This window comes from Periplaneta americana, chromosome 15, assembly GCF_040183065.1.
Source record: "Periplaneta americana isolate PAMFEO1 chromosome 15, P.americana_PAMFEO1_priV1, whole genome shotgun sequence".
Lineage (NCBI taxonomy): Eukaryota > Metazoa > Arthropoda > Insecta > Blattodea > Blattidae > Periplaneta > Periplaneta americana.
In genome coordinates, this window is record NC_091131.1 from 163,327,459 (window position 1) to 163,354,653 (window position 27,195).

Here is a 27,195-nt window from a genome sequence, read left to right on the forward strand (position 1 = left end):
CATTTTTCATGAAAATCAATAATAAGCGAGATACTTGGATTTATTTAATTCAGGCCCTCCATATAACCTCCCTTTTAAATAAAGGAATTTGAATGCCATATAGCCTAAAATCTAAGTTAGAACGAACTTAATTTATATTCCAATTTTCATAGAAATTGGTTCAGCCATTATCACATGAAAAGGTAACAAACATTCAGACAGACAGAGATACAAAGAAAAATTTCAAAAATAAGATTTTCGGTCTCAGGATGATTAATTATATTTGGAAAACGAAAATCATCACAAAAATTTTTGTTACAGACTTATTATTAGTAGCTATAATTTACATGATGCTAACAGGCTTACTTCCTCATCCAGTATGAGCCACACTCACGATTTTTCTGTACAAAAATTCCATTGCCCATGACAGATCAAACCCTCATATCTTGGATTCACTGGCAAGCGAGATAACGTAGGACAGTACTACTATTAAAAACTTTTTTTTCATCTTTTTATTTTATTTTAGTTATTTAACGACGCTGTATCAACTACTAGGTTATTTAGCATCGATGAGATTGGTGATAGCGAGATGATATTTGGTGAGATGAGGCCGAGGATTCGCCATAGATTACCTTGCATTCACATTACGGTTGGGGAAAACCTCGGAAAAAACCTAACCAGGTAATCAGCGCAAGTGGGGATCGAACCCGCTCCCGAACGCAACTTCAGACCGGCAGGCAAGCGCCTTAACTGACTGGACCACGCCGGTGGCTTTTTTCATCTTCTCCCTTTGGTTCTTTTATTGGTGCTATAAAATGGCGATATAAACACTTTTAAAATGGCATACTTTGTAAACTTTCATTCTACAGGGTGCTTCAGAAAGAACAGATGGATTTCAAACTGTCGATGTGCAGCAAAGGGAGGGATAGAGTGGGAAGACTGCGACTGTTGAGTTGCTGGAAGAATGCAGTTTCAGTTCAGAATATGGAGTGGTCCGGTGTACAATGTGTGTTCGTCGTACAGACATTTTTAAAAAATGGAGAGTCTGTGATTGCTACAATTCCAACTTGGAATACAATTTTGTGGTGGGTGGCTTCATTTCGTACCACATGTTCAACTTTAAAGAAGAAATCACCTGGACAACCACGGAGCGTATGTACACCTGCAAATGTGGAGACAGTAAGACAGTCAGTTGTCTGGTCACCTCAACGATCAGCCTGCAAACATGCTATTCCTCTGAGGTTGTCCGACACTATGGTAAGATGCATTTTGCATCTAGGCCTTAAATTCCACACATACAAGATAGCAATTCTGGAACAACTTAATGCAGGAGATTGAGAGAACTGTGTTAATTGTTGTTGGCATATTCTCACGAACGTGGCCCCTACCACCGTTCTGTTGACCATGACGATGCCCATTTTCACCTCTCCGACAGTGTCAATAAACATAATTTCCGTTATTGGGCAGGAACCAATCCTAATGAATTGCACGGGAAACCTCTTTGCAGTGAGAGAGTTAAGGTTTGGTGTGCTGTAGCAGAATTTGGTGTTTGGGGGCCTTACTTTTTTTAGGATGATGACGGCCGTGCGGTAACCATTACAGGTGCTCATTACGTTCATATGTTACAAACTTTCCTGCAACCAAGGTTAAACGACCTTGCTGTTGATTTGGTTTCAACAAGATGGGGCTACTGCTCACACCACTGGTCAAACAATAAATCTCCTACAAGAGCTCTTTTCGGGGCACATCATCTCCCATCGCAGCGACATTCCTTGGCCCACATGTTCACCAGATCTCGCGCCCTGCGACTTCTTTCTTCGGGGCCATTTGAAGGTGGAAGTTTATAAACATCTACCACATCGCAGCAATCCCGCCAGCTATGACTGCGAGAGTGATGGTGAACTTCAGAAAACGCCTCGATGCCTGTATCGAAAGCCAAGGACATCATATGGGTGATGTTGTATTCCATAAATAAACTGCTTATATTGATGAGTCTGTTGATAACAATTTTTTGATTTGATGAATCCTTAAAATTTTCTTACCCTGTGTATTTCATCCATTCTTTCTGACGCACCCTTTATAATGAAATAAATGAATCGGCATTCCATCTACCTTGTGTTAGTCTGGGCTATTATAAAAAGGGGTTCACTCAATATTCATGTATTACAGTCTTCAGTGCGTTGCGTAGTAAAGCTTTGAAGGGCCAAGACAAAAGATTCATAACAGAATTAAGAAAATTTCTGCATACTCAGACTTTTTGCTCAACTGATGAATTGTTTATACTTGTAAGTTGAATTAATCTGGTGAAACCTGTCTAAAGCGGCCATCTGAAGTTACCTTGTAAAATGGCCGTTTTATCAGGTGGCCGCTTGATTAAGGTTGCGGTTTTTATGAATCGGCATGAAAATTCTGATTTTCATTGACTTTTTAGTACTGTGCGCATACGACAATTGTGCATATTAATGTCACCCTCTTCCATTCTTGCAACTAGCCTTTTCAAAACTCGCTTGCAGTACCTCAGTTTAAATTAATGGATAATACCTTGATCAAGGGGCTGGACGTGCGATGTCATCTCTATCCACCCATTACTAGCAAAAAATTGCTTACATTGAGTTCTTTGGTAATTTCAAGAGCTTTCTCTTGAATTATAGGCCCGCTTACTGGCAATTTCTTCTCTCTCGTACACTTGAACCATTCGTAAACGAAATCATTCACATTACTAAACACAGATTCTCTCTTCCTTTTTTGGCCACCACGCATATTTTTCTCTCGTTCTTTTAATATTTCATCTTTATTCTTAATTATACCGTTTATTTGTGTCCTTCCACATTTTAATATTTCTGCAATTTTTCTCGCACATGTTTCCTTCTCACTTTATTCAATCATTTTTCGTCTCGTCTCTAAACTTTTAACACTACTCTAGATTCATTGTTAGATATGATTTCTCTCTCAAACTAACTTCACAATTCCTCTGAATCAACTGAATGAAAAGGAGAAAAAATAGTAAAAGCTGGCCCAAATAGAGAAAGATAGAAAGAGGAGAAAAAAATAAAAAAATTCTAACGGTTAACTACTGACCTAAAACATACTGTGACATTTTGATAGAAAAAGTCCGTGTTTCAATCCTTTAAAAACGAGTACGAATTTATAGCTGTGCAGGGTCGGAGTGGAAAGTGACAAAAGAGTCATAAAACAGTAACCAACTAACCCCAAGATATGGAGGGTGTACTGTTGTACACTTAGCTATTGTCCTCGTGACATTGCTTTCTGCCCTCTAACCATTGAAAAAATAGGTCAGACAGTATCCGTGAAAAGAATTTTTGTTGGACAGTGACTGTTATAGTCAGGTTCCAATCCAAATAGACCCCGGCCGCTGGCCGGCACAAGAGGTGGCCGCTAAATAAAGGGAGAATTTGTATTGATCTTATGGAAAATCCATTTGGTTCCAGAGAAAATTGGCCTTGTGGTCAGGTGGCTGTTTAAATGAAGTGACCGCAAAGGCAGGTTTCACTGTATATTTATTTATTTATTTATTTATTGTGACAGCCGGGAATCGAGCACGCGTCTCACAGGAGGGATGGCGTGCGAGGAGACAGGCGGCGAAGAGGGGAAAGACACAAGTCGGTAGCCACTGTGGCGCGGCGCGGCAGAGGAAGTTGCGCACGCATCTATTGCAAGGGCATGTGCGGTGTGGTGCGAAGCAAAGGGGGGAAGCTGGAAGTTTCGAAAAGCCACGCGAACCGATTGTTGTAACGAGATTGTTCTCGAAATAGTAATTTCTGGAAAGTGTGGTTTAACTAATAAAAAGCAAGCAGCCTTCGAAGAGAGCCAGTTCAGTTTAGAACAGCGAGTCAGTCTTGTGAAGCAGCAGTGAACGTCAAGGAAGCCAGCCTTCGAGACCTGGGTTCGACTTGAGGAGGACCGCAACTGTAACAGCGACCAGGCGAGTGCGGCGTATCCGGAAGTCTTGAGTTCGAGTGCAGTGGACTGTCTCTGGAAGTCTTAGGTTCGATATACTGTGAACTTGAGTGAATGAGCTAGAAGAACTAGCTAAGGCAACAAACTGTGAACTGAGAACTGACAGTTTTGTTTTGTAAATAGTGCTTTGTGAACATTAGTTGAGATTAGCAGTACATTGGTGTTCTCAATAATCCAAGTGAATTGTCATTGTCGTCTGTGGAGTGCAATAACGAATATTGTGTTGCTGTGTGGAGTGAAATACCCATTGTTAACGGGAATGTTTAAATTCAGTTATAGAAAGTCATTATTGTTGTGAATAAAAGCAACGTTATTGTGTTGAATTAAAAGTCACTATATATATATATATATATATATATATATATATATATATATATATATATATATATATATATATATACTTACTGGCTTTTAAGGAACCCGGAGGTTCATTGCCGCCCTCACATAAGCCCGCCATCGGTCCCTATCCTGACCAAGATTAATACAGTCTCTATCATCATATCCCACCTCCCTCAAATCCATTATAATATTATCTTCCCATCTACGTCTCGGCCTCCCCAAAGATCTTTTCCCCTCTGCCCTCCCAACTAACACTCTATATGCATTTCTGGATTCGCCCATACGTGCAACATGCCCTGCCCATCTCAAGCATCTGGATTTAATGTTCCTAATTATGTCAGGTGAAGAATACAATGCGTGCAGTTCTGCGTTGTGTAACTTTCTCCATTCTCCTGTAACTTCATTCCTCTTAGCCCAAATATTTTCCTAAGCACTTTATTCTCAAACACCCTTAACCTATGTTCCTCTCTCAAAGTGAGAGTCCAAGTTTCACAGCCATACAGAACAACTGGTAATATAACTGTTTTATAAATTCTAACTTTCAGAGTTTTTGACAGAAGACTGGATGACAAAAGCTTCTCAACCGAATAATAACAGGCATTTCCCATATTTATTCTGTGTTTAATTTCCTCCCGAGTGTCATTTATATTTGTTACTGTTGCTCCAAGATATTTGAATTTTTCCACCTCTTCGAAGTATAAATCTCCAACTTTTATAGTTCCATTTCGTACAATATTCTGATCACGAGACATAATCATATATATATATATATATATATTTAATAACTTTTGACTTTTTCCACATCTCAAAGCTTCAGTGCTGATGTAAGATCTAAGGAATACAATGAATTAAATAAAAATGAAATGTCGACTTAGTTATGAAGTGCTTGGCATTGAAAGCAAACCTTAAAACCAATGAAAATATAGTTACATTTATGAACTGAAGGGGAATGATATGGCAATAGCCAACAGTTCATTTTATGTTATGTTTTTTGTCATATTTGAAAGTAAAAATATTTAGGTCTCTAGTTAAATGTTCAGACAAAACAATCTGCAACATTACTTGGACCTTTATTACAAAAAAAAAAAAAATACCCTGAGAATAGTAATTATCGAATGCAAAATGTGGTATTACATCATTTAAGTAATGGACAAAAGTTCATCACTAATAGAATTTACTGAAATGATGTATCATTGTACAATGATGGCTGTGAAATTTCAGTGTCCTTCTAGTAGCAATATTTTTGTTTCAGCCTGTGGACACAAAGAAGGACATAGAAATGCTGGCAATAGAAGCAGATCCATTCATCCCCTCAGACTGCAGTGCTCCGTCGATAAAGAAGTCTAAAACAAAAGCAATTAAGAAACGAATTCTCAGAGCTAAGGGCAGTTTGAAATCCCGGAGCAAAAAAGTGAGAGTTGTAACAAGATCTACAAGTGAAGGTAAAAGTAGGGGAAATACTGGTGATGGAGAAGGAGAGCGTCGAGTGAGCAGTAGACTGCAGAATCTAGCTCAGACGCAGAGGGATTTCGAGGCAGCAACTGCAGGCATTGAGGACGACGAGCTGCAGATCAAGGAGGAGAAGGACGAAGATGATGGAGGGGGTGAGAGAGAGACTGAAGAGGCTCCTCAGCCACCTACTGTCAAAAAACGTGAGTGCTGTTCCATTGCTCTCTTGATTAAAAGTATACATACTGTAGGTTACGTAACAGTGGTCAGTCAGGGATTTCCTGGAGAAATGTTGTGTAAGTAAACGGTTCTCTCTATGAATATATATATTTTTTTTTAATCCAATGCCACCAGGTTGTCTTTTCGACATTTCTGGTCTTCTCTCCTGGCCGTGGCTTAGTTGTAACCCACTTCTGAGGTTGGGGCGCTGGAAGGCGGAGTTACATTACCTTGATGATGTGATAGGATGATTATGATAATGTTGTGCCAGGAGAGGTCTTAAATCTAAACTTAAGCTAAATTCCAGACCATGAACGAACACAGGAATAATCCCCTTTAAGGAAAAATTCCTGTGTTCTAACCGGGAATCGAACCCGGGACCTCATGAACTATAGCCAGAAGCTCTGACCCCTAGACCATGAGGCTGGTCCTCTCTATGAATATAAGAAGATAGCTTTGATGACTGGTTAAACCAAAAATGTGTATGCTAAAATAAATCGAATTAGGACAAATGATAGAAAGAAGACTGAAATACACACTTGAAATAGAGATACAAATGACTAGTGTATCAGCTTTCCATTCTAAAGAATAAGGTTCATATTCTGGCGAGGCTGAATGGATTTGTGATTGACAAAAATGTTGCTGTAGAAGGTATTATCAGTGTACTCTGATTTTCCCTCCCATCATTCCATTAACACTTCATTCTTCACTATTGTTCATAAAATAGGCTAAATAGACATGCAAAGTTATACCACAGTCTAGTATATACAGTAACGAAGGTCAATACTTACTAAATATGCAAACATAGATAATTGCCCACCACCAGGATCGCTACTATCACCTCATCACACACTCTTTCCCTAGCAGACCATAAAATGTATTCTGCTTTCCGTATCGTGTTGTTTTGAAAAAATTAACACCTTCCTTCCACTATTGAAATACATAAGGCTTATATATTGTTTTCATAAAATATATATTATATTCTATAAACTCGCCTTCCTGGATCTTTCGGAAGAAGGATAACTCTAATCTATTTTTCTTACAATTTATAGTACTACAAACGTCTCCTTGTCCCATATTATTATTCAAATTATTGTATTTTAGCCATTTACAGTTATTACAACCGATAACGAACATTTCACAGTTTACATAGCTTTTCACAAAAATGCTAAATATGGCACAGTCAATGCCTTTTTGATCTAGACCAGGCCGTAATGTATGTTCTGGTTTTCTTTTTCAGTGTATGGAGCTCAGTGAAATATTATATTATAACTTTATTGCGTATCATTGCTAAGCTTTATTTAGTGTAATGTGTCCATAAGTTCCATTTACTTCTTGTTGCAGAAACAAAACTGTGTTATTTTAATGTGAAGAGAATTTTACATGTTAACATAATTTGTTCACGTCAACATTTAAAGTTTAGAATGGAAGCTATTTTGAGGTTTAATAAAAAAGAATTTATATTGTGATTTCAATTTAGCACATCTACCTTCCTTAATTTTAGACAAAATATTTACCATACCACTCCTATGAAATTAGTGTACGTATAATTGTGTTACTTCGTCTTTTAAGTAGTAGATAAATACAATAATTCAGTACTCAATTGTAGAATTAAATACAGACAAATTGAATATCCAGAGTATCATACATGACATTATGCATAATTATAATGTATGATTGCGAATTTAGGAATATAAGTTAAATATAGTAAACATACCCTATAATTTTCGTATGAATGGCAGGGCATTGGAGATCACTAAATTTAGACAGAAAGGGGCAACTGGTGCAGTAAACATAACCTATAATTTCAACATATCTAAATTTCCGTGCAAATGACGTCAGCTCTCTAATAATGAAATATCAATATGAAATTTCAGAATATAATATTGCAATGAACAAAATTCCGGACATTAAGCGTCCTGAAAACAATTTAATTTTTTTCTTGCATAGAGGACTGATTTCCTGACAATTTAGAAAAATTCCAGATGGTTGGCAACCCTAATTATGACACCACATCAAGCCACCAGCATAGCTCAGCCACTGAGGCACTTGCCTGCCAATCTGGATGTGGGTTCATTTCCTGCTTGGACTAATTACTTGGTTGGGTTTTTTCCGAGGTTTCCCCCAACCTTAAGGCGAATATCAGATGATCTGTGGCGAATCCTCAGCCTCATCTCTCCGTCACCAATCCCATCGGTGCTAAATAACCCAGTAGTTAACATTGCTAAATAACCAATTAAAAACATTTTTTGGCGAATATGAGTTGAAAGAAAACAGATTGTGGCTTACTTTCCCATGAAATAAATCCATATTTTAAGTCCCTGTTATAGAGTCTCTTCTTTGACCTCTTGCACTCCAATATTTTTCAAAGATATTATCATGACCAGCCACTGAAGCACAGATTTTGAAAACAACAACAACAACAACATATTAGGTACCCTCTACAAAACTGGCTTCATTTATACACCGACGGATCCTTGATCTCCAGAGAAAAGGTGCCAGTGCAGGTGTTACATGCTGTCTCTTCTCACTTTATAGATCTCTTGGATATGGAACAACAACTTTGACGGAGAAATCATTGCAATAAGTGAAAGTCTCGGGAATCTTCTCTGCCACATCAATAAATTTAAGAATGCACTTATATTGTCAGACTCCAAAGCAGCTATTCTATCAATAGTCTCTAGACACACACCTTCATCTCAAACAGCAGAAATAACTAAAATGCTCTCTCAACTAATAACACTCAATAAAAGAATTGTATTCCAATGGATACCATCCCATTGTGGAATCCTGGGAAACGAGAATGCGGATGCTTTAGCAAAGAAGGGCAGCACTGCTACTTACAGACCTGTTACTAAATCTACATATTACTCTGTGAAAAGATTTATTAAATCTACATACTTAGACTTCAATAAACAAAATTTGATAACACAATCTCAAAGGAAAAAATGGAACTCTCTGCATCATAATCCACAGTTGATTCCTGATTTACCACGCAAATCGTCTGTAGCTGCATTTAGATTGGCAACAGGCCATGACTGTTTGGCCAAGCATCTGCATAGAATTGGAATATATCAGTCCCCTAATTGTCCATTGTGCAACTCAAACCAAAAAATGGATTCGGAACACCTCAAAATCTGTGCTTCAGTGGCTGACCATGATAATATCTTTGAAAAATATTGGAGTGCAAGAGGTCAAATGACTTTATTGTCAAACGCCTGGCATTATAAAACAACAACAACAGTCTCTTCTTTTTAGTAACTGATTCACTAGCTATAGACTGATCATTCTTTTATTTTGTGACAAATTTGTCCATTTTGTATTGTCATTTGAAGAAATGTACTAGATTTCACAAATTATTTTTAGTGAGCACACATTAGTACATGTACAAGGGCTGTTCATTATTCAATGATTGTGATTATTTTTATTACATTAAGCCTTTATTCAGTGGCGTGGCCAGAATTTGGTTCCAGCAGGCATTTGAAAAAAATGTTCAAAAACTGACTATAATACTGTATAAATACAGTAACAAAACTTTAACATGCCATTCCTTTCGTTTGAATGAAACAGAACTTGCAATTGGACTAAATAGGACCCCAACTGAAGCAAACAGAAATTTATTTGCTGCTCAATATGCTTTCTCGGCAACAATGCAGCTATAGTGAGGATCACATAAGAACAGTTCCTAAACAGCAGATATTGCCGTCTTGTCAGTGTTGCCAACTGTTACCAGATATCACACGATCCTATGTACTAAATTACTTATTTACTTGCCGTACTTTATGTTGGAAGGTTATTCTAAATAATTCAATAATGTCTAACATTTTTCGTAAGGAAACTATACGAGAAAGGGATCAACATGTCAAGTATTTTGTCTGGCAATACGAAATTCATTGGTTTGACTAAACAGTTGACTCACGAGACCTAACCTAAAAATGTATTTTGTTTGACCACATGAAATTATTACTTACCTGACTATAGTCTTGATTTATAGCCATAACGCAACACATAAAATAACTATTATGTATTAATATTAATACTGATATTAATTCATTATTAGTATGTTCAAAGTTCACTAGCTTCCAATAACAGGCTCAGAAATCTAGTACAATTTCAATTTCATGGAACTCCAGTACCGACAAATATTGTCGATATTTGTCTCAGCTGCCAACATACTAGTTACAAAATCACTACCATTTGTAGTATTTGTCAGTATCAAAATTCGAAACGAAGTTGACAAAATAAAATTCAACCTGGAAACTAGAAAATCACCACAATCCACTAGCATATGTAGTAATGGGGGGAAAATGGTTAGGTTTCACCCTTAGGGTATGAAGTAAGGTGACCCGGACTATACACACATGCGCAATGCAGTATCACGATATGCCAGTATCATAAAAAAATCTTTTTTAAATCCATCTCTTACACCAGGTATCGCTTATTGTGCTGATGTGTAAACATGAGATGTAAATTTTTCTTACTGCAGTTCATTTTGTTGCATTTAGCACATTGGTTTCATTTCATTGTACTTCTTTAATGTAGGCATGTTCAGAATTCAGCATGCTTACTTTGGCAATGCTGTACAGTGTACAGTACTGTAGCCTCATAGGGCAGAGAAAGAGTGTTTTCGCTTAGTCCTAGTGGTAGTGTATAGTAGAATTTTTTTTTTTGTAATGGTTAGTGGATTAACATGGCTTCAATGTAGGCCCAAAGCATTTTAGCGAATTTATTTTAAACAAATGCTCTTTCAGAAATTTAAACATGTGTGTATTTTAACGTGTTAATATTTTATAAACAAATGTCCTCTTAGAGTTTTACCTAAGTGTGTATATTTTAACATGTTAATATTTTATAAACATGGACTTTGAAATAATTAAAGGTAACAGAGGACAAGCCATGGAAGTTCACAGTGAAAGAGACCATGAAAAATAAAAACTTTTAAAATGCTGATAGAACAGGATATCATGGCCATAAAAACATTTCATCACATCTAATTAAAAAATATAAAAAATTGAAAAGAAAGGCAACAGGTGATTTATATGTTGTTGTTGTTGTTTTCTAATGCCAGGCGTTTGACAATAAAGTCATTTGACCTCTTGCACTCCAATATTTTTCAAAGATATTATCATGACTAGCCACTGAAGCACAGATTTTGAGGTGTTCCGAATCCATTTCTTGGTTCGAGTTGCACAATGGGCAGTTAAATGGCAAGTTGTAGCCGATTTAAGTGAACACCATATTTTAACGTTTTGGTGGCTACTTCATTCACACACAACCCCCAGAATGTCTGGAGGACCACACCTGCTGTTGGTCGATGTGTCCATTGGACCTAGCTGGGAGATCTTGTTGATCACCAGCTTTCCCTCCTTAAGTCACTGGAGGACGATTTTAGTGCCATAGCAGGTCAGCACTAGGAACAGAAAAGTAGAAAGAGAAGGAAGGAAAGGGAAATGAACCCCTAGGCCTCGAATGCTTTAATGCCGTTGGGGTCGAAGAAAGTAAGAGTTCAGTCAGAGGACTGGATAGGAAAGGGTAAAGAGGGAATTAGGTATTGAATAGAGGAAAATTATACCAAATTCAGTCATTAACTCATCAAGCTGACCAGTGCTAATTGATGAGTAGCCCCACCCTTTAGTTCAGCTCATAAAATTATGCTTACTAACAGCTGTACCACGGGAAGGTAGGGATGGGACATTGGGTATTTGTCCGGTTGGTTCCTTAAAGCCTTCAATGGGAAGGATGAATGGCTCTCCCCCCTGTATCCGACAGATACCCTTTTGCAGCCATGTGATTTATATGTAAAACCCGTAAAGTTGAGTAGGACCGAAATTAAAGAAAATAATAATTTCGAGATTTTTTCCTTTCTGAAATTGATCCATCCAGACAGGCAATTTATAGGAAACTTTGTAAAATGCTTCTTCATTCATTCATTCATTCATTCATTCATTCATTCATTCATTCATTCATTCATTCATTCATTCATTCATTCATTCATTCATTCATTCATTTATTTTATTCCATAGATCTTACATGAGCAATGAAGCTTTAAGATGTGGAACATGTCAACATTTTACAATATTACAATTACAATTTTTACAAATTTTTATAGTTTTACAATTTAGTAATTTTCTACAATTTTTACAATTTTGTACAATTTTTTACGTTTTTTTTTTTTTACATTTTGGCGAGATGTAGTGAGATGAGATGAGGTCCGAGGATTCGCCAAAATATTACCCGACATTTGCCTTTTCGGTGGGGGAAACCTCGGAAAAACCCAACCAGGTAATCAAATCAAAGGGGTTGATGCCAAGGACTCGCCATAGACCATCCAGCTTCAGTCCCACGGCTGGGGAAAACCTCCGAAGAAACCAAAGTCCAAAGGGGGATCCAACCCAAGCCCGAACGCAGCTCCGGATCAGCAGCCCAGCGAGTCTGCCGACTGAGCTACATCGATGGCTCTACTAAAAGTATACAATACATAGCCAATCAGATTATTAAATTTACAAACGCAAACGATCATTCATCAGTTGAGCTATATTATAATACAAAACAATTTAATTAAATTTAAGGCATAAACAATTCAACCAGTTGTGATATACAGAAATTGATAATACATATCATGCAAACTACTTCAAATTACAAACACAAACAATTTATCAGTAGAGCTATATAGATTACTATTCAATTTAAAGCATATACAATTCATCGGCCAAAACTATACAAATATATACAATACAAAGTAGCATACTTTCATTAAGCTATACAAATTTGTGCAATTAATATCAAGTAGATTAATTCAATTTATAATCATAAACAATTCATCAGTTGAGCTATACATATTACCATTCAATTTACAGTAGGTCTATATACAATTCATCAGTAGAGCTACACAGACTAGTAATCATTTTAAGAACATATACAATTCATCAGCCAAACTATACAAACATATACAATCAAATTAGTTCAATTTACAAACTTATTTTCGTTAAGCTATACAATTCATATGAAGTAGATTAATTCAATTTATAAGCTTAAACAATTCATCAGTTGACCTATACAGTATACTATTCAATTTACAGTACATACAATTCATCAGTTATGCTAAACAAAAAATACAATACATAGTAAACAGATTAAGTCAATATAAAAACATATTTTAGTTGAGCTATATAAAATTGTACATGTCATTTAAGTAGAATAATTCAGTTCACAAGCATAAACAATTCATCAATTGTGTAGAAGGTATGAGTATGTAGAAATTTGGTTAATTCTTTTCTGAACCTTTTCTCGTTGTTCTTCAAATCTTTAAGATAATTAGGCAGTGCATTGAAGACTGTTATACATGAATAGCGAACTCCTTTTTTAAAACAGCTTAGACTAACAGAGGGTAGATGAAGATCTGATTTATGTCTTGTATTAAAATGATGAATGTCTTGATTAGTACTGAATTTATCTTGGTTCTTAATATACAGCATCATTAGGGAAAGAATGTATTCACAAGGTAAAGTCAAGATTTCTAAGTTTCGGAAAATATTTTTACACGAGGTCCTTTTATGCACACTGGCCATTATTCTTATAGCTTTCTTTTGTAAAACAAAAACGTGTTTAGCTTCAGACGAGTTACCCCAGAATATTAATCCATATTTCATTACAGAGTGAAAATATGCAAAGTATGACAGTTTAAGTAAGTTTATATCACCAATAGTAGATAAGGATCTTAATGCATAACAGGCAGAGCTCAATTTACGAGTAATACATTCTATATGCGTTTTCCAGTTCAAGTGATTATCCAATTCAAAACCAAGAAACTTTGTGCTTATAGATTCTTTGAGATGAGTTCCATTTAATCGAATACTGTAGGAAACCTGAGCACTATTGTGTGTATTAAATTTGACTGCACTGGTTTTATCATCATTAAGTGCTAGTTTATGTGCATGGAACCATTCATTCATTAGATTCAGCACTGTATTAGAAGTGTTTATAAAATGATCGTATTGTTTGCTTGAAATAATTACACTTGTATCATCTGCAAATAAAATTACATGGGATGAATTGTTTATGGTCAAGGCTAAATCATTAATATAAACTAGAAACAACAATGGACCTAAAATTGACCCCTGCGGAACACCATGTTTAATATTTCTAAATTCTGAATAAGTAACTTTATGACTATTTGGTACATTTATTTCTACTATCTACTATCGGATGTTCTTGCAGAGCTAATATCACAGGCTCCTTCTGTTAGTAAATGTTTTGAATTTTCTCATTATGTTCTGGAAAACTATATTGCGACATCAACTTTCCCCTCTGAATTATGAGCTGAAGCGCGACAATTTCGAATTGTACGAACTAAAAACGTGGCAGAATGTTACCACAATGGACTGCAGTATGAGTTTTGTAAGACATGAGCCCACCCAATAATTTGTCGTGTTATCAGTATTACTTGTGAGATTTATTAATTTTAACTTATACTTCAAATGTTTAAGCCCATCCATCCTTTTCCAAAAGTTGATGCCATTGATCAGAGATGTATTAAAATAAAAACACAGACTACATGTGAGGTACTAAAAATGCGAGAAGTAGAAATGGAAAGGACAATAAAAGAAAGCTGAATGGACAAACACGTAACGAACTATTCATCTTGAATCAGTATGAACAATACACTTTGAACCATATATCCCATATACAGTAATTATACCATGGGGATCAATAATAGGTGAGCACAGATTTAAATTTTCGTTACAGTGTTGCCATGTGACAAAATGAAAAATATTTATATTACTTACTTACTTACAAATGGCTTTTAAGGAACCCGAAGCTTCATTGCCGCCCTCACATAAGCCTGCCAGCGGTCCCTATCCTGTGCAAGATTAATCCAGTCTCTATCATCATACCCCACCTCCCTCAAATCCATTTTAATATTATCCTCCCATCTACGTCTCGGCCTCCCTAAAGGTCTTTTTCCCTCCGGTCTCCCAACTAACACACTATATGCATTTCTGGATTCGCCCATACGTGCTACATGCCCTGCCCATCTCAAACGTCTGGATTTAATGTTCCTAATTATGTCAGGTGAACAATACAATGCGTGCAGTTCTGTGTTGTGTAACTGTCTCCATTCTCCTGTAACTTCATCCCTCTTAGCCCCAAATATTTTCCTAAGCACCTTATTCTCAAACACCCTTAACCTATGTTCCTCTCTCGGAGTGAGAGTCCAAGTTTCACAGCCATACAGAAGAACTGGTAATATAACTGTTTTATAAATTCTAACTTTCAGATTGAAAAATATTTATATGCTGAAATTTAAAAAAAAATGTTAAGTGCTAGAAAATGACCGATAGCCATTTTTCTTTTATTCTATTTTTAAGCCAGACACAATGTATTTCAACTAGTGCTGTTGATCGATCAAAATATTTAATCGATTAACTATTTGAATTTAATCGAGTTGAAAAAATGTTTCAATATACTCTAATACACAATTATTGTTAAATTTAACTTGTGTTCAATGATGAGCATAAGTATTAAATTAATGTTGTATATCTGTATATATCGTTAATTTACAAAACAACTATTTTAATTACTTACTAACATATTTATTATGAGCCTTGTAATTTATTGTGTCAGTTTCTCCGGGAATTTTTGAGACAAACATAAATAACAAAAAAAGTATGAAGACTCACCTAGTTAATACTGCTTCATCCATGATTTTAAACATGTGAGTGCATTCACATGCTCCGAATTAAGTGCCGCTCTATGTGTAGTAACAATGTTTCTTGCATCACTAAATACGAAAAAAACTTTTTTTTTTCTGTCAAGTACTTCTCCACGATTGTTCAATTTAAATCCAAACATTTCACCAAGATTACCTCTCAAATTCTCATATGACATAATGGAGTTTACACTTTTCACAAACCACAGAAAACTGATTTTTTTCTTTATCAAACTAAACACACAACCTTCATATACAAACTCAGTACAGAAACTGCAACTGCAAAAGTACAGCGGTCAAAACAGAAGACTGGCTCCTATTGTAATTGAATTATCAGATTTCAAAAGAGAAGAAGATAGTTACGTTCTCACTTCCACACAGTGTAGAATGGCTATTTTAAAAGAGATGAGGGGGACAAATCTCAGAAAAGTAGGAAGATGAGCTGACAACAAGATGGAAGTTTTCTTGGAAAACCATAAAACTTAATAAGGGTTTCGCATTGTGTTTCAACTTTCAGTAGAGGTAGACTAGGTCACTGTCCTCATATTTCCATCTTTTTCTGAAGTGTCTGTGCGAAAATTTTCCCTACTCTATCTGGTTTACAGTTAGAAAATAACAGTACTCTTGTACTTTTAAGTAAGCAATTTCTGAGGGAGGAATATTGTCGGAAATTTAGTATGAGTTTGCATTAACAAAATAATAATTAATATCAACTCCAACCGATTAATTTTAATTGACTCGATTATTCGATTAAATAATTTTTATCGATTAATCTTATAACAGAAATTGATCGATTAATCTATTAGATTAATCGATTAAATCCCACAACACTAATTTCAACCTTCTGCATTTCTTAGGTAGTTCCTTGAGCACATCATTTTCATTCACAGAAACTTTTTCATGTATGTATATACATGACAGCCAGTCCATTAAAGTGCTCCTCCCCTATGCAGTTCCTAAGATACCTGCGATTTCTTAGTGATGAAAATTAACTTTCATTGGTATGAATAGTTACAGGAAGATTTGCCATTATTGTGAAATGATTGTGTATTACTGGAAGTAAGTGATTTTTATAATGTTGCAGAACTGCGCTTTGCTTTTTTTTACGGGGACCTCTGTGGGGGGGGGGGAGTTACCTTCAAAAACCCCCCTTGTTGCACCAGTGCTTTATTTATGTACCAAATTTTGATGGTCTTTCACAAAGTAGTTCCCCATTGGTTGCAATTCACTTGACCCAGTATTTTGTAAGTCTTCAAAGATTTGCTGAAAACAGTTTTTTTTATAATATATAATTCCTTCAGAATCACTTCTGCAGCCTTCACCTCTTATTCTGAAGCCTGAACATGTATCCCACGAAGATGTTTCTTCAATTCTGGAAATCGAAGTCACATGGTGTAGGGAAGTTGAGGTACACTTCAGTGTTTCTGTCAGAAAAAATATTCTGTGGAACTATTATAGATCTTTTAGGGAGAGGGGGAGGTCGGGGAGAAAGAAAAAAATTAAATTACAGTAAAACCCCGTAAAGATGCTGTCCAAGGGACTGCGTGATAAACCGCGTATTAACCGGAACCACTTATTAGGCGGGTATACTAATTTTGACTTATAAACAGTATATATTAGTATTTTTCTTTATTGAAATACATGATTCACGAAAGCTAATGTAGTATTACAGTTCCACACCGTGGCGTCGTGGTCTAAGGCATCTTGCCTAGGACTCACGTTACGGAATGCGTGCTGGTTGGAGTCCTCATGGGAGAAGAAATTTTCTCATATTTCGGCCAGTGTATGGGATCGGTGCCCACAGAACATCATGATGCACTTGGGAAGCTACGATAGGTAGCGAAATCCGGTTATGCAAACCAGCTATAACAACTAGGGGCTCATCGTGCTAACCACACGATACCTCGATTCTGATTGGATGATCGTCCACCTCTGCTCCGACATGTGGCTGTGAGGCCAGCAGACAGCTGGTCGGTCTTGGCCCTTCGTGGGCTGTAGTGCCACGGATTATTATTATTATTATTATTATTATTATTATTATTATTATTATTATTATTACTACTCCATTATGCAATTACTGTATTGTACGTCAAGGACATTTACAATATGTACTGTAGGCCTACTTAATTCTTTAGAAAAAAGTAATTTATAGTTGTTTGCCATGTGCGTGTTCTCCAAGTCCTCATGTTTACCACACTTCACTTTCCTGTGCTTCCATCCTCCCGACATTGCAGCTGCAGTGATTGATTCACTATTTTTTATTATTGTCCTTAATGTCGATGATGGATTCCTAATGAATCAGAGAGTTGTTTCTGATTAATAGTACTGTTTTCATCGTACTTTCGTAAGGTTTACAATTTTTCCAACACTTTTCGTTTAACATTCATTGTAATCACACTCACAGACACTTCAATACACTAAAGGACAATAAACTGACTAGCAAAAATTTCCAGACACAAACTGACCAGCAAAAATTTCCAGACAACAAGCTGACCAGCAAAAATTTCCAGACACAAACTGACCAGCAAAAATTTCCAGACAACAAACTGACCAGCAAAAATTTCCAGACATTTACTGCTGCATAGTGAGGAATGTTGTTTGAGAGAGTTTGCAAGTGGTTGGGTATTGTAACTGTATGTAGGCTTTAAGCACGTAGGTAAAGAGTTGAATAAGAGAGCGTAACAAGAGGGTGGGATATTGTACAATATGAAGATTTAAGTACGCAGGTAAAGGGTCGAGTACTAGTACTTTTCAGATTAATGGCATCAATGAGTTCAATGGCCAAAATGTTTCATTATTGTTACATTGCTGAAAATTACATCGAAAATATATTTAAAAAAAAAAAGTGTATTATGTGGGACTGAGCGCAACAAACGGGGCATTTTATAAAGGTGTTTTGTATGAAATTTGCAGGGACCGGACAAAAAAAGCGTATTACATGGGATAGCATAATAAATGGATGCGTCTTATTGAGGTTTTATTGTAAGTTATATGCACATGAATTTGGTGAAATGTTTCAATATCTATTGTAAATCATATTCAGGCAACCACCACATCCTTTCATTTATTAACATTACTGACAGTTTCTCTCTCTCTTTCTCTCTCTTTCTTCCCCACTCTCACCCCCTTGCCTCCTCCCTCTCTTCTCCCCCTCCCTCCCTCATACTTCACATGCTATATCCTTGCTACAGTATGTTGCTGGCTCATTGCTTTTGAAGCCAATTGTTTAAACTTGGAACACATGGTGCCATCAAACCATGTACAGTGGCTTTCTACTTTGTTATATGAGTAATTTCCTCTTTAATTAGGAAATACAAACTTCTAACCAATATTTTAAACACATCTCTATTTTCTTCAATTTCAGATTTACATTGTTGATACAGCGTAGTATGAACGGACTTCTTTTCATGCATTCATTATACGCAAATTTTTTGTTGCAATTACATTTATATGATTTTCTGAGTTATCATGTTGTTTAGGTTTCCCTATATATCCAATTGCTTTCCTATAATTTGTAAATGGGATATTAATAAAAACACTTTTTATTTTTTGCTCAATGGGTAAGTCATGTTTATACTGTAGTGTACTGAACATACACTACAGAAAGCAACCCCTTTAGTTTTGTTAAAAATAAGCCATTTGTACTTGGCTGTTCATGAAGGCATAAAATTATATTCAGCCTTAGTCTTTACCTGCTTTTCAGATTGTAGAGAAGAGCCAGACAACATGGGCTGCATACTCTGAGAAGTACTTGCATACTGGAAAGATTTACAACCACCTTCATTTTCATAGTTTCCAGGGCAATCAGGATTTCAGGCATTTACATTTCGGTTAGCAGATGATAGAGGTTTTGCTTTTTCCTCCTATACTGTTACCACTCATATTGGTTTATTGTTCCACAATACAGCCACTGGACACATTTTATTTTAAGCATATTACTATTATTGATGGCTCTTCTGTTATACATAAGAATACAGAGACAACTTCAGTTATTGAAGTTGCATGTCTTTTAACCCACTGCTTAAGCCAGTGATTGTCAACTCGACTGAAAACATAACAACAAATAAATAACAAAAAGTATGAAGATTCACCTAGTTAATACTGCTTCATCCATGATTTTAAACATGTGAGTGCATTCACATGCTCTGAATTAAGTGCCACTCTATGTTTAGTAACAGTGTTTCCTGCATCACTAAACACAAAAAACTTTTTTTTTGTCAAGCACTTCTCCACAATCGTTCAATTTAAATCCAAACGTTTCACCGAGCTTACCTCTCAAATTCTCATATGACATAGTGGAGTTTACATTTTTCACAAACCACAGAAAACTGATTTTTTTTTCTTTATCAAACTAAACACAACCTTCATATATAAACTCAGTACAGAAATTGCAACTGCAAAACTACAGCAGTCGAAGCAAAAGACTAGACCCTATTGTAATCGAATTACCAGATTTTAAAAAGAGAAGAAGGTACAGTAATTATGCTCTTATTTGCACACAGTGTAGACATGGCTATTTTATAAGGGATGAGGGGGACGAATCCCAGAAAAGTATGTATTTCATATGCTAGGAAGATGAGCTGACAACAAGGTGGAAGTTTTCTTGGAAAACCATAAAACTTAATAAGGGTTTCGCATTGTGTTTCAACTTTCAATAGAGGTAGACTAGGTCATTGTCCTCATATTTCTATCTCTTTCTGAAGTGTTCGTGCAAAGATTTTCCCTAATCTACCTGGTTTACACTTAGAAAATAACAGTACTGTTGTGCTTTTAAGTAAGCAATTTCCAAGAGAGAAATATTGTCAGAATAATTAGTATTAGTTTGTATTAACAAAATAATAATTAATATCAACTACAACCAATTAATTTTAATTGACTCGATTATTCGATTAAATATTTTTACAACAGAAATGATCGATTAATCGATTAAATCCCACAACATTAAATTTAATCAGTAATATGAAAATTAAATCCAAACCTTTCTGTAGGAGGGCTAATACACAAAATTTATGGTGGCAGCAGTGGATGTGATGGTGGCAGCACCAGCAGTAGATTTGATTGGGATGTCTGTGTTTCCCCTAATATCATTTCACATTTTCTCTACAATTCATAATTATCCTCATCACCAGCAGATAAAGTAACCAAAGTCTATTGTACTATCATCTTCCCACAAGACCTTGACTGTGAAAAAGCAATGTAGTATGGAATACTTTTAATATCTTGAAATCAAGTGATTCTGCCTTCTCCCCCCCCCCAAAAAAACTCATCCGAGATTTTCGTGGAAATACGCGTTTTTAACACCGTGTCACTGAAAAAATTTGGGCATGCTGTCTGCATATTTAAATTTCTTGTAAACTATTGGATAGATTTTTTTACATTTTCAGTATTTATGAGTCCATAGTTTCATTGCGAATTTTCCAACTCCCGAAAGTTCTCATGCTTGACCAAGCTAGATAGTGAAGAACACCTCGTTGCTACAGGAGTAACATCTCTTTTCATAAACACATTTGTTATGTATGCATGAGTGAATCACAGAAGGAAAGTCTAATACATTTTAACATTTATGTAATCTATGTATAAGTGCTGATTTTCGTAAATAGAAATATAATATTAGGAATGATTGCATTATATCAGAGGCATCATTTAGGGGGGAGAGGGAGAAGAGTAGAGCTTTTGCCCTCATCCTGAGTTTAAAGAAAAATAACAATTGAGTAGTACCACTAAAAAGAGAAGTGTCAGAACTACTTTTAATATTGAAATATTTCACTCCTGTGAATGCTTATGAACTAGGTAATGACTTTGCTCAAATGAAATCAAGACGATAGTCTTTGGTAACTTAGTGGTTGTTACTTTTATTTATAATTTTTTTGTTGATTGAAATTAAAATTTCATATCAGTAAAAGTGTTTGTGTTCATTTGTAGGCACTTACGTCATGTTAACAGCAAGTTCATGTAAATTATATGTAGATTAAGTTGAAACTAGGCCTATATGAGGAAACTGGAAATATAGTGTAAACTTGAGCATAAAACGAAAAAATAAATCATGATATCGGTCGGCTCTGTTTGTGTCTTAAAATAATAAAAAAAACTACTTAAGAAATGGAGAAAAAATCATGAATTTTCACAATATGTTGAGTGTATCTAGATATCGTGTTTTAAATCTTCCCCCCCCCCCCCTTACTCTTTTATAGTCAAGTTTACATCAGCTTACATTATGAAAAATAGTTCACTTCAGAGAAAATACAGAGGAAGTATGCCACGCAATATAACCTATAATTCCCAAGGGAAAACTGAAATGACGCCTCTGTATTATATGTGCAAATGTTTTTGGTGTAAATTTGCACAAAATTAATTGCATACAGTATATCTGCTGAAACCATACCAAGTATAAATATGATGTCACATAGGCCTATTATCTTTTAAATTATAAATAATGCCTTTTTTGTGTACAACGCAGAAAACTAAAGTTAATCACAGCTGGGTGCTTATTAAATAATTTCATGTAGGCCTATGTTTCTCGAATAATAAATAATTCGAGAAAATAAGCTACAGTGAAACCACTCATTTACGGACATTGAAGGGACGTGTAACAATCTGTCCTTATCTGGGAGGTGTCCTTTATTGGGAGGGAGGCTCCCCAATTTAACAGTAAATTTATAATATGCATTATGTATCCCTTCACGCTTTAAATGAAATGTATTACCCTACTGTAGTTTAATTCTAAATACAGTATACTATTCTAGATCTACAGTTATGCAGTACTGTAATTTACAGTTTTCAACTTAACCTTTACGTTCAGGTATCATGTCTCTTGAAACAGAACAACTGACTGAAGTGAAGAGACTAATCCTACTAACCCTATCATGTGTCGAATACAATTTCACGATCGTGGAAACCTTGGATCCATCAGACAGGTTAAATTGTATGACTTCGTTTATTCTCCCGCTTCAGCTAAGAAGGGGTAGCTGGCTGGGCTAGTGGTAGCCTACGACACCTTATTGTCTTCTTTCATGTTAAGGAATTTCTGTACAGTTTTCAAAACTAAATTTTCCATTTTTGTAACACATTAGGTCTTGAAATCCAAGTTCTGTCCGCAGTCAGGACTGCAAGCGTTAGGACTGTGAAACAGCTGTCCATGTCCGTGTCTGAGAGTGTCCGTAAACGAGAGTTTAATTTATTATTATTTCAGTTGGGACATAAAAATCTGTCCGTATCTTGGAAGTATCCATAAGGAGAGGTTTCACTGTATTAACAATATGGTAATGTTATTCACAGTATGACAGAGGAACTGAATTTTTGTGAAATGTGTAATGGTAAAGTATGTGTGTCAATTTTGTGACACTAGTTTTTTTAAGATGGTATCAGAAACAACTTGAGCACAATTTTAAAATCTCCATGTTCAGCTGAGTATAGTCTGTTTTCTCAGACACGTTCATGAAAATATTGTCTCAGTATTTACAGTGGATGTATTGTACTGGAAATTTAAAAACATACAATGATTTTTGTGTGATACAAGTGTTTGTTTTCATTAGGGGGTCGACCTCCTAAAGCACTTGTGGGTGCTGCAAAACGTAAAGCAAAGACTCCGCGAATTGTGAAGCTGAAGCCAGTGGAGACAGCCACCAAAGAAGCTCCGAGCGAAGAAGATAATGATAACTTCGAAGCCAACAACGATGGTGGGGACAATAGTGAGAATAATGACGAAGACGATGAGAACGATAATGACAATGAAAATGAAAATAATGGCAATGACAATGAAAACAATAACGATAATGATAATGAGGACGAAGATGATGATGGTGATGATGATGAAGATGATGAGGTTGATGATTCAAAAAAGAAGACTGAAGGAAGTGGCGACGATAAAGGCACTGCTTCAGAAACAAGTCACCAGCCAGCCATCTTCAGGTATGTGGCACATTTCAACTTTATTACCTATGCAGTTTAGTCAACTTTGGACAGTGTGTCCAAGAAAACAAAAAAAAAAATGTAAATAGAACTTTAGATTTTCAATTACTTATAAAAATCTAGTATTATAAAAAAATTTGAATTGAATAATGATTTCTAATATAACAGAAAAATGATACATACTTACTGTATATACTTTTTTTCTCCCACTTACGCTCATACAATGACACCTTTTAATCTGGAACAAAAGTTCTTACACTTTGTGCATGTTGTTGCAGAATGTAATTTGTTTTAGTCTACATTTCTGCGACTTCTCTTACGGTATATCGTGTTTAGATTAATTTAAATAGTGGAAAAATTCTCTGAGATATCTGGAAACCAAATGTAATATTCCTAGCAAGTTTGTTCACTTCAAAATACTCCTACTATTCTAGAACCAGACATTATCAGAACATGTATAATGTACCATAATCATTGTGTCTGCAAGTTTTACACTTCAATCACTATAAAATATAAAGAATTATTTCTTCTATAACAATTGAGCATACTTCCTTATGTGGTTAGAAGGTTTCTGGTTTTACACACAATATCCCTCCTTCTAGGCACTTGCATCAATTAACCCTCCAGTAGTTGTTAAATCTTGATGAATTTTATCTTTCCATCTAAGTCATGGTCTGCTGTGAGGTTGTTTACCATTCGGTGCCAAATTAAAGGAAGTTCAAAACAGTAAATTTCCTTCTCTATGCCAAATATAACCGTCATAAATTTAGCTTTTTTTTATTATTTCATAATTAACTTTTAAGCCCATTCAGTCAGTTTCAGAACTCTAAACAGATCTGTAATATCTTCTTCTTTACTGCCAGTCAAGCATGTCATCAACATATTGCAAAACATTGAATTCCTTGAGTCCTAGGTGCAATCTCGCGTCTGTAGAAGCTGTTTTTTAAGTGCAGAATCAAACACAAAATTGAACATCTCCCTGTCTTACTCAATGGCGTGTGGTGATAAATAATCCTGGTGGTGCACAAATATTTATTATGATTATGATTATTATTATTATTATTATTATTATTATTATTATTATTATTATTATTATTATAGGTGCTAACTACGACATAACTATTAATATTTATGTTATATACTGTAGGTATAGATTTACATAATTTTGTTAGTCAAGAAATTGCAGTTAATTAGTTTCCTATGTAGGTCCATTAATAGCAAAGTAAAGTGTTCAATTTCTGTTGCAGCACATCGTAAATAATATTGTTTTCACTGGCCTATATTGCATTTTATAACACAGTTCACACGTTCACAAGCATTCGATTCGTGTGTCGTCTCATCAGCCTTAACTGCTAAAAGTCAGCAGCATATTCTTTATTTTTTTGAAATCTCATCATGGCATACATCCAAAATGGCTTGAAGGACTTCGTTCTGTATAGTATTTGATGTGCTCTTAAACACTGTTCCTCTTTCCAAATGTTCCTCAAGAGTGCATCTAATTCAGAACTAAAATTGATGAGGCCAAGAAAAATACTAGCGTTTAAAGATGAGTTTCCGTCATCGTGACCTCTTAAAGCCAACTCAAAAGCTCCACAAAACCGCACGCACATATCTGTTCTTGGTAACTTTATCATTGTGAAGTTCGACAGTCTAATTGAATCCAATTGTGTCTGTATGTTTGTTTGAGCCAACACTGCTATTTTAACATTATTGTTGATGTGTGCAGCTGAAGAATCGTGTTTTTTAATTCTTTCATTCATGTGCTTCAAATCAATCATACCTGCAGAATGATAAGCAAATTATTTAGTTACTACGCATAGTCCTAAATTCAAACAGAAAAAATAAATAAAATTCATAAAACGTACTTGTTTTTGTCAATGAATGTTCGCCGTCGAACAACAGGCAAGGAAAACAAAATACAGTGTATTTTATATTGCAGCCGCATATTGCATTTTTCGAAGTCCGAATGTTGAATTTTCTTGCCACTTCTCTATTACTGTTCTTCGTCACTTATAATTTTAATTCATGTGTAGGTCTACCCATCTTCTTTATTTTTATCTTTTCGTGTAAAGTTCTTACAGAAAATTCATATTTAAAAGATTTTGCACACTATTCATTGCAATATTTATGATAGAACGGGCCAACAGCGACTGCAGAACACATCTCAAAGTGCTCCTAACCCCCCCTACGCACACTGTACTGCCTCCCTACCATGCTCCAAAGCCTGCCAGTGAAACAGTACTACTGTGCATGCTCCAATGGAACAGTGTGCCACAAGTGTTGAGCGGTAAACGTAAGTTCCAGGCGTCAACAAGACCAGTACACGTGCAGTGTTATTTTTACATAGTATTATAATAAAGAATTATGTCGCTCACACAGTCTATTGCAGCTCATTGATATAACTTTAAAAACGTGTGTTATTTGAAGAAGTGGTGCAGTGCTCCTGTGCTCCTTAAGAGAAATCGCCACTGGTCTTACTCCAGTATCTATCTCAAAAGAATCCGGAATGCTATCAGTAACTGATTTTGAGCCACTATAGCATAGTGTACAAAAGGTTGTTTTCAGTCTTTGGTGATGAGTTTTGATTGCGATTTTGGCACTCTTGTGTATGTGCCAAGATCAGTTTTGTCTCGGACCACCTGATGTGGCAGTGATTACACGCATACTGTATCAGATGGATGTATGTATGCTACAGCTTGTAATTACCGTCACATCAGACAGTCCAAGACAAAACCATCCTGTTCGAGACAGAATATCCTTGCCTAAATAAGGAACAAGGCAGTTGACGTGAAGTCTGGATAAGTGGCACAAGTGTGTAGTTGCAACAATGCCTAAAAAATGAGCCATTTTGAGAAGGCTACATCGCTGCATTTTACAATGAAAATTACAGTTATTCTGCAATTCCAGAAGCATGTAAAAGGCGGAATTTTACAGTATCAAAGCAAGAGATTAGCTGTGTGCTAAATGGAGAGGGAATGGTATGCATGACACTGATTAAAAACAAAAAAAAAAGAGAAACAGACGAACCCAGGCCCTGCGACAAGCTTGAACTTCAGACATTGTGGAGACATGAGATGAGAGGCATATGTCTATCTTAATTGCTGCAACAAATCCTGCGCGATTTACTACTTTCAACTGGTGTGCCGCGAGGAAATGAAAATAGTAAAGGTTGTAGAAAAAACTGGAAAATAAAAGTAAAAAAAGTAGTAAAAAAATGGGTCCACAAGAGTCAACATACAGCGAATGTGACACAAGTCAACATTCAGTAAACATATTCCCTCCTAAACCCCTCAAAATCTCCTCCCCCAGGTTGGGAACCATTGGTTTAGATTATATGAGTGTGCCACGGGATTTTAAATTACACCTTTAGTGTGCCATGTGTTGAAAAAGGTTGAAAAATGCTGGTCTAAGGGGTGAAAAAATTTCCAGAAATAGTACAGTGAATGCAGGGAAACTGATTACTGCTGGATTCAGTTATAATGGGAAGTTAACTATTTGCCATGTTGCTAGAAAGGCCAAAGTCAATTCCCTGTATTATTAAACTGAAGTTTTGACCCCAATCTACAACAATGACATTCTGACTCTATAAAGTACACACAAAAATTGTTGTTGTT

General features: G+C 35.8%; 1 protein-coding gene across 1 annotated transcript in view; it reads left to right on the forward strand.

The window, feature by feature from the left end:
• Positions 1–27,195, forward strand: part of LOC138715490 (uncharacterized) — a 108,275-nt gene that overhangs the window by 32,394 nt on the left and 48,686 nt on the right. The window contains exons 3-4 of the mRNA XM_069848458.1: positions 5,549–5,948; positions 23,206–23,581. Coding sequence (XP_069704559.1) covers positions 5,549–5,948; positions 23,206–23,581 — 776 coding nt within the window. The remainder of the gene's footprint in view (positions 1–5,548; positions 5,949–23,205; positions 23,582–27,195) is intronic.